The sequence below is a fragment of the Fukomys damarensis genome, unplaced genomic scaffold (genome assembly GCF_012274545.1).
Source record: "Fukomys damarensis isolate Sample0158 unplaced genomic scaffold, DMR_v1.0_HiC HiC_scaffold_32, whole genome shotgun sequence".
Lineage (NCBI taxonomy): Eukaryota > Metazoa > Chordata > Mammalia > Rodentia > Bathyergidae > Fukomys > Fukomys damarensis.
In genome coordinates this window covers 9697560-9710651 of record NW_022900944.1, presented here as the reverse complement: position 1 = coordinate 9710651, position 13092 = coordinate 9697560, and the positions used below count along the sequence as shown (strand labels likewise).

Sequence of the window (13092 nt, the reverse complement as noted above, 5' to 3'; positions counted from 1 at the left end):
CCCCCCACCTCATCCCTCCTTGTGTGCCCAGTTGAAGCCCAGACCTCTGCAGATAGACCTCCCAGACCCCAGAAATGTCCAGTTTCAAGGGCCTGAGTCAGCCTGCAGGGCCAGCTTCCTACTCAGGCCTGAGAGGTGACTGATAGAAAGGCGGGAAGACAAAGCTTGGACAGTGCAGGAGTGTCCTGGGGTGGCAGCAACCTGTGGATGGGAAACAAAACTCCAAGACATCCTAGAATTCTACAGTGGATGTCCAGGTCATTGTGAAGGTCTGTTTGTCAAGGCAGGAGAATATTTTGTAGAGTTTAGGACCCCGATGTGTAACTTTGGATTATGTAGTCACAGGGTACTTGGGGCTCCAGCCCCACACACATTAGGGGCAGCGCTGAGGCTATCTACCCGCCTGGTGGCTTGCTGCCAAGGTACGAGGTGACCACAGAGGCACAACTGGCTTCTTCTTGTGACTCTGAGTCTTGCTCCCCATGACCCCCTTCCTTAGAGGTGAACTGGGGCTCCTCCGTGCAGGCCGGCTCCTACAACCTGGCCCTGAGCTACTCCATGGGCCTCAGTGAGGTGGAAGACCACATCAAGAATTACCGGTGAGCAGAGCTCAGGGCCCCCTGGGAGGCCTCCTGACCCAGGCTGGCCGGGCACTGCTGAGAGGGGCAGAGGTGGAGGGCCACCCCTCACGCTGCTGTAGGAGGCTGGGGTAGGCCTTGCCCAATGGGATTAAGTGAGGAAGGGAATCTCTCTGTGTCTCAGTTTCCACAGTAGAAGCTGCTCTGCTGTAAGGGGGATCTGGCGCTAATTCTCGTCACCGTAATCTTGGGAGGACAGCAGTGACAAACTTTCCCTGGAAATTGGGCTGGGGATTTAGCTCAGCGGTTCGGTGCCTGTCTTGCAAGCACAAGGACCTGAGTTCAATCCCCGTTACCAAAAAAAAAAACAAAAAACAAAAAACAAAACCTTCCTTGGGCCCTCTTCAAGCTGGTGTTGAGGAGAATCTTGTTCCTGCAGTCTCCTTCCCAGCAGAGTGTGAGGATAATAACCAGAGAGATCTCCACTTAGTGTGAGCCAGGCACTTCATAAAGATCCTTATGTGGACTCATGACAATCCCATGAGGCCCATAAAATGACTAACCCCACTCACAGATGAGGGCCCCGAGGCACAGGGAGGTTAATTACTGGCCCCTGGGGCCATAGATGCATTGAGTCTGGTTCTCATTGACTCTGGGAGTGGCCCTTGACCACTCCACACAAATGCTCACTCACCTGCCCAGGTGACACAGATAGGTGTCCTTACTATCAGTGTTTATTCTACATCATGCTGGGCTAGGCAGGGCAAAACAGAAGTGTTGGGTGGGGTGCTTGGTGGCTGAGCAGGAAGCACAAGGGAGACTCAGTATGGTGGCCATCATAAGAGCTGCAAGAGCCCTGAGTCGCAGCCAGAAAGATGAGTCCCAAAGTGTAAGTGTGCAGGTTCTTGCCTGAGCCCATACTGTGCTTCAGGGTGACCGAGAAGACCTGCTTTTAGCATCAGTGACTCTCCCACGACGGCTCACACCCTCTTCCCTTCTTCTCCTCAGCCCCCAATGCCTGGTGCTCACAGGGCCCCCCAACTTCCGCCCAGCCCTCGTGGACTTTGTAGGCACCTTCACCCAGAACCTGAGCCTCATGATCTGTGGCCACGTGCTCATTGTGAGTGACCCCAGGAGGTAGGGCCGGGCCATCCACATGCCTTGAGGAGCTGCCCCGATGTGATGTCTACCCAGGGGGTGGTGGCAGAGAAGGTCTGGGGCAAGCAGATCCCGGTCAGGTCCGCTATGAGCCCAGGTCTCTCCCTTCCAGGTCCTCTCCCTGGCTTCTCCCACTCTGCCCCACCACTCCCCTGTTCCTTTTATCTCCCTCCCTCCCTCCTTCTTTTCCTCCACTAACTCTGTGTAAAGAAAAATGGGTATATCCGGACAGGAGAGGGGCTGAGTCTCAGGCCAGAGATACAAGGCAGCCCCTGATGTCACCCGCTCCTGCCACCCACAGGGACCCCACAAGCAGAGGATGCCTGAGCTCCGACTCCTGGCCAGTGGGCACACCAAGTGGCTAAAGAAGAGGAAGGTCAAGGCCTTCTACTCAGATGTCATCGCTGAGGACCTCCGCAGCGGTGTTCAGACTCTTATGCAGGTATGGTGGGTCTGGGGGCTTCCCTGTGGGACGTATGACTTGGTGTGGCAACTGGAAAGCCAGAACATCTTCGGGGTCTAATTTCAGCTCCCTGTTGTGCACCAGGATGGAGTCCCCCCTTCTTTGCATTCCCACACATTCTTTGATGCCCAGGACTTGGGCAAGTGACATGGAAACCTGTGGGGCCTGTATGGCCTTGGCCAGTTCCCATTTTTGTTTTTATTTTTTCAGATATAACTTAATACAATAATGAAAAACCATGACTTGTATAGTGTGGTGGGTGTAGTTTTCTCATGTGTAAAATGAGGTACATGGATAAAATAATAATTAATTCTGAGGAAATACATGGGAATCTTTTTTAGTAGTTTTAGCTATTTCCCAAAATTAAAGTCATGGGGTTTAAGAATATTTTGGAAGTAAATAGAAGTGATAGTGTCGTGACTAGACTAAGCATTGTGAATTTATTAAATGCCCCTGCAATGTACACTTTGTTTTAATTTTACTCTTTGGATTGTACACTTTGAAATGGTCGATTTTGTTATGTGAATTTCACCTCAAAAAATTCTCAATATCTTAAAACAGTAAGAAAAGAGAAGCATAAAAGAAGTATGGACTAGATGGCCCAGGGACACACTAAGTTGGACATCCAAATTCAGGTCTCACGTTAACGAGAAATTATCTATGAGAGAAGCAGCAGCTGGGATGATTCAGTCCTGGGCCTGGCTGAGAGAAACCACAGGGGTCACCTTGGCCAAGGCTTCACGATGTCCAGGCAGACAGGACCTCAGGCAGATTGCCTGAGTCTCTGCAGCGTGGATGGAGGGTGGCGGGCTGTGCCTCACCCAGTCGCAGGTCAGAGCCCAGGTGGCCCTGCAGCCTGACTGCCAGCCCCATGCCTCCGAAAACCCCCCTCAATCCCACAGGCCACGGGTCTGGGGAGAATGAAGCCCAACATTCTGGTGGTGGGATTCAAGAAGAACTGGCAGTCTGCTCACCCGGCCACAGTGGAAGACTACATCGGCATCCTGCAGTGAGTCAGGCCCGGTGGGCAGCCTGGGATGAGGGGTTAGGCTACCAGAGTGTCCTGGGCCTGGGGAAATGTGGGAGCAGCGAGGGCTGTAAACTGAATCCACTTGTTCAAGGCTGAGGAAGAAAGAGGTGGAGGGCCTCCCTCCCTGACCCATGGGTCGTGGCACCAAGGTGGGCTGGGGCCAGGCAGGTAACACAGAGGGTGGATGGGTCTGGTGTGGGACAATATGGACTGGGGTACACTGAGGAAAGGAGCTGCTACTTGGCTCTGGCTGACTGTGCTATGCAGAAGTGTAGGCCCGATGTGGCTTGATTTTCAGAGTAGCTAAAAATGTGGGTTTTTAGGTGAAAATATTGGGCCCACCTTGGGCTTCACAAGGCTCCCAGGTAGCCAGTGTAAGAGTTCCCAGGGGTGCCCCTGAGCAGACAAGTAATACCAGGCTGCTGAGGACTGAGCTCCTGGGGAGTTCAGAGTTGGCTCCAAGTCCTGTTTTCTTCAGCTCTTTGCTGTGCCCAGTCCAGAGAAATCCTGGTTGTGTTGCTTTTCTGCACCCATGTTGCAGAGAGGCTGTGTGCAGCACCACTCAAGAATGCAAGGCTGACTGTGGAGGTCCTAGGCCTGCTTCTGGGTCTGCTGCTGACCCGCTATGAGACTCAGCCACTGTCCCAGCTGCCTCTAGCAAATTTCCTCGTGGAGGTAGTGGGAAACCTGGCCTCCAGTGCTGCTATTCCAAGACCGTCCAGAGATATGGGGTTAGTGGAGTCAGGAAGGACAGTGTTAGCCTGCTGGGTCAAACCTAATGGAGGGCTTGCAGCCACTGTGTCAATCAGGTAATCAGTACACTTCTCAGGCAGGAGTCTCCTAGACACCTCTTAGAACCAGTCTATTGCACAGGTGAGAGCATTCTTTGTAGAGATATGGGGTTAGTGGAGTCAGGAAGGACAGTGTTAGCCTGCTGGGTCAAACCTAATGGAGAGCTTGCAGCCACTGTGTCAATCAGGTAATCAGTACACTTCTCAGGCAGGAGTCTCTAGACACCTCTTAGAACCAGTCTATTGCACAGGCGAGAGCATTCTTTGTTAACTTTTGTTTTTATGAGACAGGGTCTTGCTATGTAATTCAGTTGACTTTGAACTTACTATGTAGCTCATGCTGGCCTTGAATTCACAGAGCTCCTCCTGCATCAGCCTCCTGAGTGCTGGAATTAGCTTTGTGTGCCACCACACCCAGTTTAGGGGTTAAGACATTGCTGTGTGCATGCATACCTGTTCTTTGATTTATAGTCTCAGCATATAATCCTAATCCCAGCTGGTCCCTTCCTTTATTGTATGATCATGGGCGAGTTACATCCTGAAACACAGTATTTGTGTCTGTAAATGGAGATAATAATGACCTTCCCCACCTTGGAGGGCAGAGTTATGAGGATTGTCCAAGTGTATCCGGAGGACAGGGCATGACCTGACACCAGGCATGACTTGGTTTTCCCCTGCAGGGCACTGCACTCCCGCATTCTGAGACCCAGAGGGAGAAAGTGTGATAAGGGTTAGGCCCACGATAGATGTTGGGCCTCTCAGGTGCGAGATCACCTCCCTTGTGGAAGCTGGGGCTGTAAGGAGCCTAACCCTGTCTGTGTTAGCTTTTCATTTTTAAGAAAAACAACTCAAAGGAGCAAAGTATGTTTTGACAAACCATTTTGTAGGTTTTAGTCCATGTGTGGCTGGTTCCATTCCTGTGGGCTGGAGGCCATCACAATTGAAGGGTGTAGTGGGACAGAGCCCCTCACCTCCCAGCAGCCAGGAAGCAGAGAGAGAAAGAATGGGCAGAACAAGATACGGTTCTCAAGGTCATGCCCCCTTGACCCACTCGCTCCAGCTAGGTTCACTTCCTATGCATCCGTTGCCTTCCAATGATGCCATCAGACTCTGATCTTGTCGCTGGTTCAGTCATCATCCAATCACCTTCCAAAAGCCCATCTCTGAACACACAAGGCTTCAGGGTGACATTTTTCTATCCAAAGCATAGCTCCACCTCCTCTTTCCAGTGATGCCTTTGATTTCAACTACGGCATGTGCATCATGAGGATGCGAGAGGGGCTCAACATCTCCGAGGTGCTGCAGGCGCACAGTGAGTACAGGACACACCTGCTCAGCACCCTGTCCAGAACCGGGGCAGGGTCCCAGGAAATTCTAGAATCCAATTTATTAAAGGAGGTAGATGAACGAGGCAGAAAAATTAGTAAGGAATAAAAACCACAGACACAAAGAGTCAGCCCTTAATGGTCCATGGAGTCCATCAGATTTCCAAGGGGAGGAATGAAGGCCCAGCGAGGAAGAACTAAGTGATCAGTTTAAGAACCTGTTTCCACCTGGGAAAGGAGACCTGGAACTCTGAACTCCCCAAGGTTTAGTCAATGCTTTTGTAACCAGGTAGGATAAAAAGGATCTAATAGAGAGAGAGAGAAAAAAGAAGAGGAAAGCAGAGGGGCTTGCTCATGTTAAGATGCCAGACTAGGAAGCCAGTTACCTAATTGTAGTCCAACTGGAACTTTCAGTCTTGAAGGCCATCTCTGGGGCTCTTAGGGACAGGGATGTTTTACATGTGAAATCATATCTGGCCATGCAAGGTCTGCGTTCATAATGATTAGAGGTGTAAAAGACGTAAAAAGCGTGAAGACAAACGGAGGCAGAGCTGGGAGACTGGCAGGTGAGACTGTGTCTCCTGCAGCCAGGGGCTGTTTCACCAAGGGCAGAGGCTGTGCCTGACCCATGGCAGTGGCCAGTAAATATTTATGCAATCAGTATTTACAAAGTCACTCACCATGCTGTTCTAGGCACCAGCAGCACAGCAGGGACCAAACAAAGCCTCTGCCTGGGGTGCTAATGTTCCAGGGAGCAAAGCAGATACAAACAAGTAGACACAATTATCTCAGATACTCTGGTGTTCTGAGGAGATGCACAGTGTAGTGGTCAAGGATGGTCTTTCTGAAGATGGGGCCATTTGCCGAGAGGGTGGAGGTGGGGAGAGATTGTTCCCAGCTCAGGGACATCTTGCACCATGGCCCAGCAGCGGGGCTCAGCGTGGCCTGATGGAGAGGCGGAAGGAGCCAGGGCAGAGGGAACCAAGGGAGGAGTGGAGACTTTCTTCCTGGTGTTGGGGGTGCCCTGCAGATGAAGAACCCAGAAGTGGCCCCAGGTGAGGGATACCTGCAAACCTGGCTGCCCCCTCTTTTGCAGTTAATCCTGTGTTTGATCCAGCAGAGGACAGCAAGGGAGCCAGTGCCTGTGGGGCCAGGCCATCTGTGTCTGGCACATGTCAGTCCCCACCCACTGAGAAGCTCAGGATGTTCCTGCCTTGTGGGGCTGCAAGTCTCCATGGGGACTTGGTCAAGGGCAAATCGTTTTTCCCAGTGACCAGTGGAGCCCAAATAACTGGATTGGATAGTTGGGAGGGGTCTTGGCCCTACTAAGATTGCCAGGCCTGGTGGGGAATGCGGGGCTCTGGGGCCCAAGTCCCTCCAACCAGGTCCCCTTTGGTTATGTTCGAATGTAAGGGTAGAGGAGTGGATGGTGCTCTCCTTCCTCCCACACCCTGGATCTGGGGAACCTGTGGCAGGGGTAGGGCATCCTCCAAAATCTGTGAATGGCACTGGGGGATCTTCCTGAGATGGAAGAGACTGTCTCCTGTTAACTGTTTATGCCAGAGGACATTGGATTTCTACCTACCTCCAGCACCCTGTGCCCCCAGAAGCCAAGGAGAGAGAAGCTGGAAGCAAGGGAGGCACATCTGGTAGCCCTGTGCATCCAGGACCCCTGTTCCTGACCACCTACCTGAGCATCTGTGTCTTGGCTGCAGAAGAAGCATTAGCCATGCTCTGGGCACTTCAGCTGCTGCATGTCCACTCTGCACAAAATGTGTCAAATCCACCTCCCAGGGCAGCTGGCTGTTTGAGGCAGGTTGGGGGAACTGAGGGTGCCAGCCGTGCTCTGACCTTCCTTTCCCTCTGGCAGTGGACCCTGAGGCTCTGGTGCAGGAGGAGCAGGCCAACACCATCTTCCAGTCAGAGCAGGGCAAGAAGACTATTGACATCTACTGGCTCTTTGACGATGGAGGTCAGCACCCAAGCCCAGACATGAGTTCTCTGCTCCCCCTGCATGTCTCTGCCCTTCCTGTTGCCTGCTTCCATCCAGGCTGCTAGTGAGCAAAGCAAGGCTCACAGCCCAGCAAAGGACATGGGGCCCCAATTCCCCCCACAGTGAAGTCAGGAAAGCCTGACTGGCCCCCACTCTCTGGCCTCTAGTTTTTCAGTTGTAAAATGTGGACCTCTGTGGGGATGCTGAGGCCAACATGAGTAGAACCTTCTGGCTAGATGTTCCGTAAGGGTCACAGATAGATGGCATGAATGGGGGACATGGGCCAGTGCACGGGGAAGTGGTGACATGTGCCTCGCTTTTCAGGAATACGTTCCCTCCTTGTTTTCTTAAAATATGGCTCTCAGCTTGCTTGTTCCTACTTTTGGTTAACTCCCACATAAAGAGAAAATGCCTGTGCTTCAGTAGAGCAAGACTGACCCTCCCTATCCAATGGGTTCTGCATTCACAGTTTCAACTCATCACAGAAAAAAAATTGTACTGAACACATGCACTTCTTGACATCATTCCCTGCACTATAGAGCACAGCAACTACTTACAGAGCATGTATACTGCAGCATTCTAAGATGATTTGAAGTAGGTGGGAGGATGTGGTAGGTTCTGTGCACATATTATGCCTTTTTATAAAAGAGCCTTGGGCACCTGTAGATTTTGGCATCCAAGGGGCAGGGGACCTGGATCCCATCTCCTGCAGGTACAGAAGGCTGACTGTGTTTTCTACGAATGACAGCTAAGAAGCTGAGCTCTTACTATGCATATGTGGGACACTGAGAACTCTATGTAGGTTAAGTCGGCGCCGTCAAGGAACCTGAGGCAGAGAGGATTATGCAGTGACACAGGGTGGCTGGCCCTTAGGGTCATGTGGAGAGATGACCGGGAGGGATGAGGGATCCTACCCCTTGGTCAGATATTCAGTTTTCAGGAATGGCCAGCAATCTAGAAATCCTTGTGCAATTCCCCCAGTATTTGATGCCAGCCTGTTTATTTAAATCACTGTGCTGGACAAGAAAATCCTGGCCCAGCAAGCATCAAGAGCAATGGAGTTTGAGTCACATGAGCTCTGATGCAGGCAGGGAAACTGAGGTCCCGAGAGGGGAAGGCATTTGCTGTGGCCTTGTGGAGTGGTAAACCCAGAGGGATCTGTCCTAAGCATTTTTTCTTGTTGGGATCCTCCTGGGGACCCTCCTTGCCAGGCCTTACCCTCCTCATCCCCTACCTCCTCCACCGCAAGAAGAGATGGGCCAAATGCAAGATCCGCGTGTTCGTCGGGGGCCAGATCAACAGACTGGACCAGGAGAGAAAGGCGTAAGTGAGGAGGCAGCCCAGGGCCACACGGCTGCCCTGTCTGGGCTCCCCCAAAGATGCCCCCTATCCTTTCTCCCCATCCTCCACCACCACCCTTGTGAGGCCCAGGAAATCTCCAAGCCCAGGAGAGTTCTCTCCAGTCACAGCAATGGTGCCTGGGGGCTCTGGGCAGGAGTAGGTTTCTCTCCATGTCAGAAATTTCTCTGACCTGCCCTTTAATAAGATGCAGATGTTCCAGTCTTTGCCACAACAGAGAGAGGTGTTAAATTTTAAAATCACAAAACTCTTCATGGAGAAATTTTGAGGATAGAGAGGCCCCTCCTATTGAGAAGCGAGGCAGGGGTTAGAGTCCTCCAAGGCAATGGCCCCGAAATGTGGGACACAGGCTGGGGGACACCAGAGGCACCTTGAGGGGCCAGGAGATGGGGCAGCAAATCTCATCAGATTTGGTGAGGAGTGACTTCATTCCCCTTCAGCATTGGCAAACTGTGTCAGAAGTTGCTCTGGGTTTAGTGTTGGCCTGTCCTTGCCCCCAGCGACCACACTAAGCTCTGTATGTAAGCAAGAGGAGCAGGCCTGGCTTGCAGGCTTGGCAGGTAATGGCACCCAGCCAGAATTTAGTGACACCAGTTTATTTCCGTGGATTTTTATTGCCACCTCTTTCTAGCAAGAGGTGCTCTTTTTTGCTTAAAATTGTAATATAAGATTTCCTTTTTTTGAAAGGTAGTTGGCATATTATTTTTTTCATTATGATAATGACAATGTCTGAGACAGTCTGCTTTCCACAGAAAAAAGGTTTATAATGGCTTAGGGGTTTGGAGGTGGACATCTAGGGCTGCATCTGCTGATGGTCTTCTTGCTGTCAGAATCCTGAGGCCACTGGAAGACAGGAAATACATGTGTCTGTGTCTGTCTGTCTGGTCTCTCTCCCTAGGCTTTTTATTTTATTTTTTAACTTTTTGCAGTCTGAGGATGGAACCGAGGACTATGCTTGTGCTAGGCAAGGAGTCTTCCATGCAGTTACATCCCCAGCCCTGTTTTTGTGTTAAAACAAGGTCTTGCTAAATGAACCAGACTGATCTTGAACTCTCCATCCCCCTGCCTCAGTCTCCCAAGTAGCTGGGATTGCAGGCATGTACCATCATGCTCAGCTCTCCCTCTTCTTAAAAGGCCACCAGGATTCTATCAAGGTGGAGCCACCCCAGTGACCTTCTCCAATCCCAATCGCCTCCTGAAGGCCCTACCGCTAATCACCGCAGCCAGATTCTGTTTCTACCCTCTTAATACCTCACACTGGGGATTAATTTCAGTGTGAGTTCAGGGAACAAACTGTATTCAAATCATAGCATTAAGTCAGAATGTGAGTTGATTTGAGTAGACAAGGAAGTAAACAGTGAGGCAGGTGGCACACAGGTGCAGTTGGCAGGAACTGTGAAGCGGCTGTTTTAGAGAAAGTTCAGGTCAGGTGGGAGGGGAGCCTGCTTGGACAGTAGGGCAGTTTTCCTACAGCCACACAGGTAATAGCTAACAAGAAGACTTCTGTGCAGTCTCTGTGCAGTGATCTTGGCCATGACACCTGGGCAGGAAACGAGGTGACCCGCAGCCAGCTTGGCCCTCCTACTATTCCAGGGTCACACCTCAGATCTGTGCCTATAGTCACTCCTGTATGGGCTCAGGGAGACCCAGCAGTCTGACTGTCCTCCTGCACTGAGAACTTCACCGTTGATAGGCCCGGAGCAGCTGCTAGGGGACCCCAGGACCAGCCTCTGTGACCCTCTGTGACTCTGTGCCCTGGTGTCAGCTTCCTGTCCCAGTTCTGGATGGCAGCTGGGTTCCCTGAGGTTGGCTTAGCATGAGGCTGTGACACTGCTCGGTAACAGCATATTCTTCGTGCCAAGGTTACCAAAACTCCTCAGCCACCAGCGCTTTCATGATGGGCCACATGCTCTGCTCTCTCCGTGACCCTGTGCCAGGCCCACACCACCACCGCATACCAGGATGAATCTGTCCACAGCTCTGCCTGCAGAATTTCACTACCCAAGTTCAGGAACCAGCCGTGGCTTGACAGCTGGGCCCTACCCTTGGAGCTTCAGGCTCTAGCCGTGGCTTGACAGCTGGGCCCTACCCTTGGAGCTTCAGGCTCACCTTCTCCCAGCATACTCCGTGCTGTCCCAGACAGCATTCCAGTGTCCCTGCTTTCCTCTGTCCCCAGTGCCTTTGCTCATTTGGATTCCTGCCCACCAGTGAGTCTGGAGGTCCTTAACCAGGAGGCACACCAGCACTATGTAGGGAGTTACCAAAGCCATGTCCCGCCTGGGGATCTGACTCAGTGAGTAGGCCGGGCCCAGGCAGGTTCATTATCCTGAGGGCCCCTTGGGTGATTTAATGTGGACGCTCCCTGTCCACCCACTCTGGCCTGTAAAGTCACGCCCACTATGTACCGTCCAGTTGCATCTCTAGCTCCTCTGTGAAGTCTTCCCTGACTGCCGCAGAGCACAGCAGTGCTGTGAAATGTACAGCCACTGCCATCTGGCCTGCTGCTCCTGCTGAGTTCTTGTGTGCTCTCTTTGCTTCCTTGGCCACTCTAATTTCCCTTTTTCAACTAACCCACCCCTTAGACCTTTGCTACTCAAAGTGCAGTCTGTGGTCCAGCAGCATTGCATCCTTAGATGTTAGATACGCAGTCCCAGGGCCCACCCAGGCCAGATGACTCAGAATCTGCACTGTGACAAGGTCTCCAGCAGCTTGAGATTCACTAGGATAGAGCTGTCACAAGACATTTGAGAAATTCTGGTCTAATGTTTTTCCACGTGACTTGTGGTCATCTGAACTAGTTGATTGGTATTCTTTATCGTCTGCTCCTACCCCTCTGTTGGAATGCCAAATGTGTTTTGTCCACTGCTAAACATTCAGTGGGTGCTTGATAAAACTAAGGGAATGAACATTTTTAGAAATGTCTGTCTTCTAGGATCATTTCTCTGTTGAGCAAGTTCCGACTGGGATTCCATGAAGTTCACATCCTTCCCGACATCAACCAGAAGCCGAGTGCTGAGCAGTGAGTTCTCTGTGTGGGGTTCAGGGCCAAAGGGCCACCTGCCTGCCCTGTGCGCCTTTCTGCCTGCAGCTGCCCTGGCTCCTTTGCCGATCCTCACACAAAGCAGACATGCTGTGTCTCAGGGCCTTGCACACTCAGTTCTGTTTGCTCCAGCACTGCCTGCCCCCTGATACACAGCTGGCTTCAGAAAGACTCCTCAGGTCCCAGAGAGCCCTTCTCATTCCTGTGACTTTCTGATCTATTCTGTTTACACCTTCATAAAACTCCCGCTTTATATTTGTTTGCCTATTTTCTTTTCACCCAGCAGACCATGAGCTCCTCGACAGTGGGGGTACAGCCTGCTTGTGTGGCTGTTGTGTGGCACACACAGTGCTAGTGACACCTGCTGAATGGAGTGGGTGATGTAGAGTCCAGCTCAGGTGCATGAAAGACTGTGGGGTTTGGTTTTGCACCAGATATAAGTGTTAGAGCCATGTGGAAGCCATGTTTACTTGGATGTAAACAACCATGTCAGATGGGTCTTAGTGAAAAATCCATCCCCTGGCACCACCTCCAGCTCCTTCCGGGGACCTGGTTCCTCTGGAGATGGGGACATCTCAGCCAGCCTCATCTCCTCTCTTGTTCCCAGCATTAAGCGGTTTGAGGACATGATTGCACCCTTCCGCCTAAATGATGGCTTCAAGGACGAGGCCACGGTTGCAGAGATGAGGCGAGACTGTCCCTGGAAGATCTCAGATGAAGAGGTCAACAAGAACAGAGTCAAGGTATAGGAGAAAAGCAAGCCTTGCAGGACTGGGGTTGGGGGGAGGGTGTCAGAGGATCTCCTAGGTCACAGCCATGTGTCCCTGGGGTCCTGAGTTTCCTGAGCCTACTTCTTTTGTGTGTGTGTGTGTGTGTGTGTGTGTGTGTGTGGTACTGGGGATCAAACTTTTGCTTGCAAGGTAGGTATGGTATCACTGAGCTAAATCTCCAGCCCCTACTTCCTTTTGAATCTTGCTTTCCCTTCCCTGCCTCGGTATCCTTAAGCCACAATTGCTAAGCTGGCAGGCAACCAGTGGTGGCACTCAATGCCATCCTTGGTGTGGGGGCCTAGTCGTCATCTCATCACTTTAAGTGGCCAGGTGGTGGGCATGGGCCACCTAAGTCTCCCCTTTCCTTTCCCATTTTCCTCTACCTGGAGGGAGGGATCTATGACCAGTATGACAGCGAAAGTGTAATTTTTCCCGTGGGTCAATGAAGCTGCCTGATCTACACAGCCTACACAGCCTGACCGGGACGCAGCCCAGTGCCCTGGCTGCCCACTTCTTAGACAGGTCGGGGCTTTGACAACAATATGGATGTACATAGCACAAGACCTTACAGTGGCCACTGTGGCT

The 13092-nt window shown here is 51.7% G+C and overlaps 1 protein-coding gene across 13 annotated transcripts in view; it reads left to right on the top strand.

The window, feature by feature from the left end:
• Nucleotides 1-13092, top strand: part of Slc12a3 (solute carrier family 12 member 3) — a 35980-nt gene that overhangs the window by 14638 nt on the left and 8250 nt on the right. For 10 of the 13 annotated variants that reach the window (XM_019209739.2, XM_010638928.3, XM_019209740.2 and 7 more), the window contains 10 exons: nucleotides 500-599; nucleotides 1587-1698; nucleotides 2038-2178; nucleotides 3102-3208; nucleotides 5250-5332; nucleotides 6442-6519; nucleotides 7216-7317; nucleotides 8550-8661; nucleotides 11630-11716; nucleotides 12345-12480. In XM_019209739.2, coding sequence (XP_019065284.1) covers nucleotides 500-599; nucleotides 1587-1698; nucleotides 2038-2178; nucleotides 3102-3208; nucleotides 5250-5332; nucleotides 6442-6519; nucleotides 7216-7317; nucleotides 8550-8661; nucleotides 11630-11716; nucleotides 12345-12480 — 1058 coding nt within the window. The remainder of the gene's footprint in view (nucleotides 1-499; nucleotides 600-1586; nucleotides 1699-2037; nucleotides 2179-3101; nucleotides 3209-5249; nucleotides 5333-6441; nucleotides 6520-7215; nucleotides 7318-8549; nucleotides 8662-11629; nucleotides 11717-12344; nucleotides 12481-13092) is intronic. The other 3 variants (XM_019209738.2, XM_010638934.1, XM_010638933.1) reach the window with 1 other exon arrangement.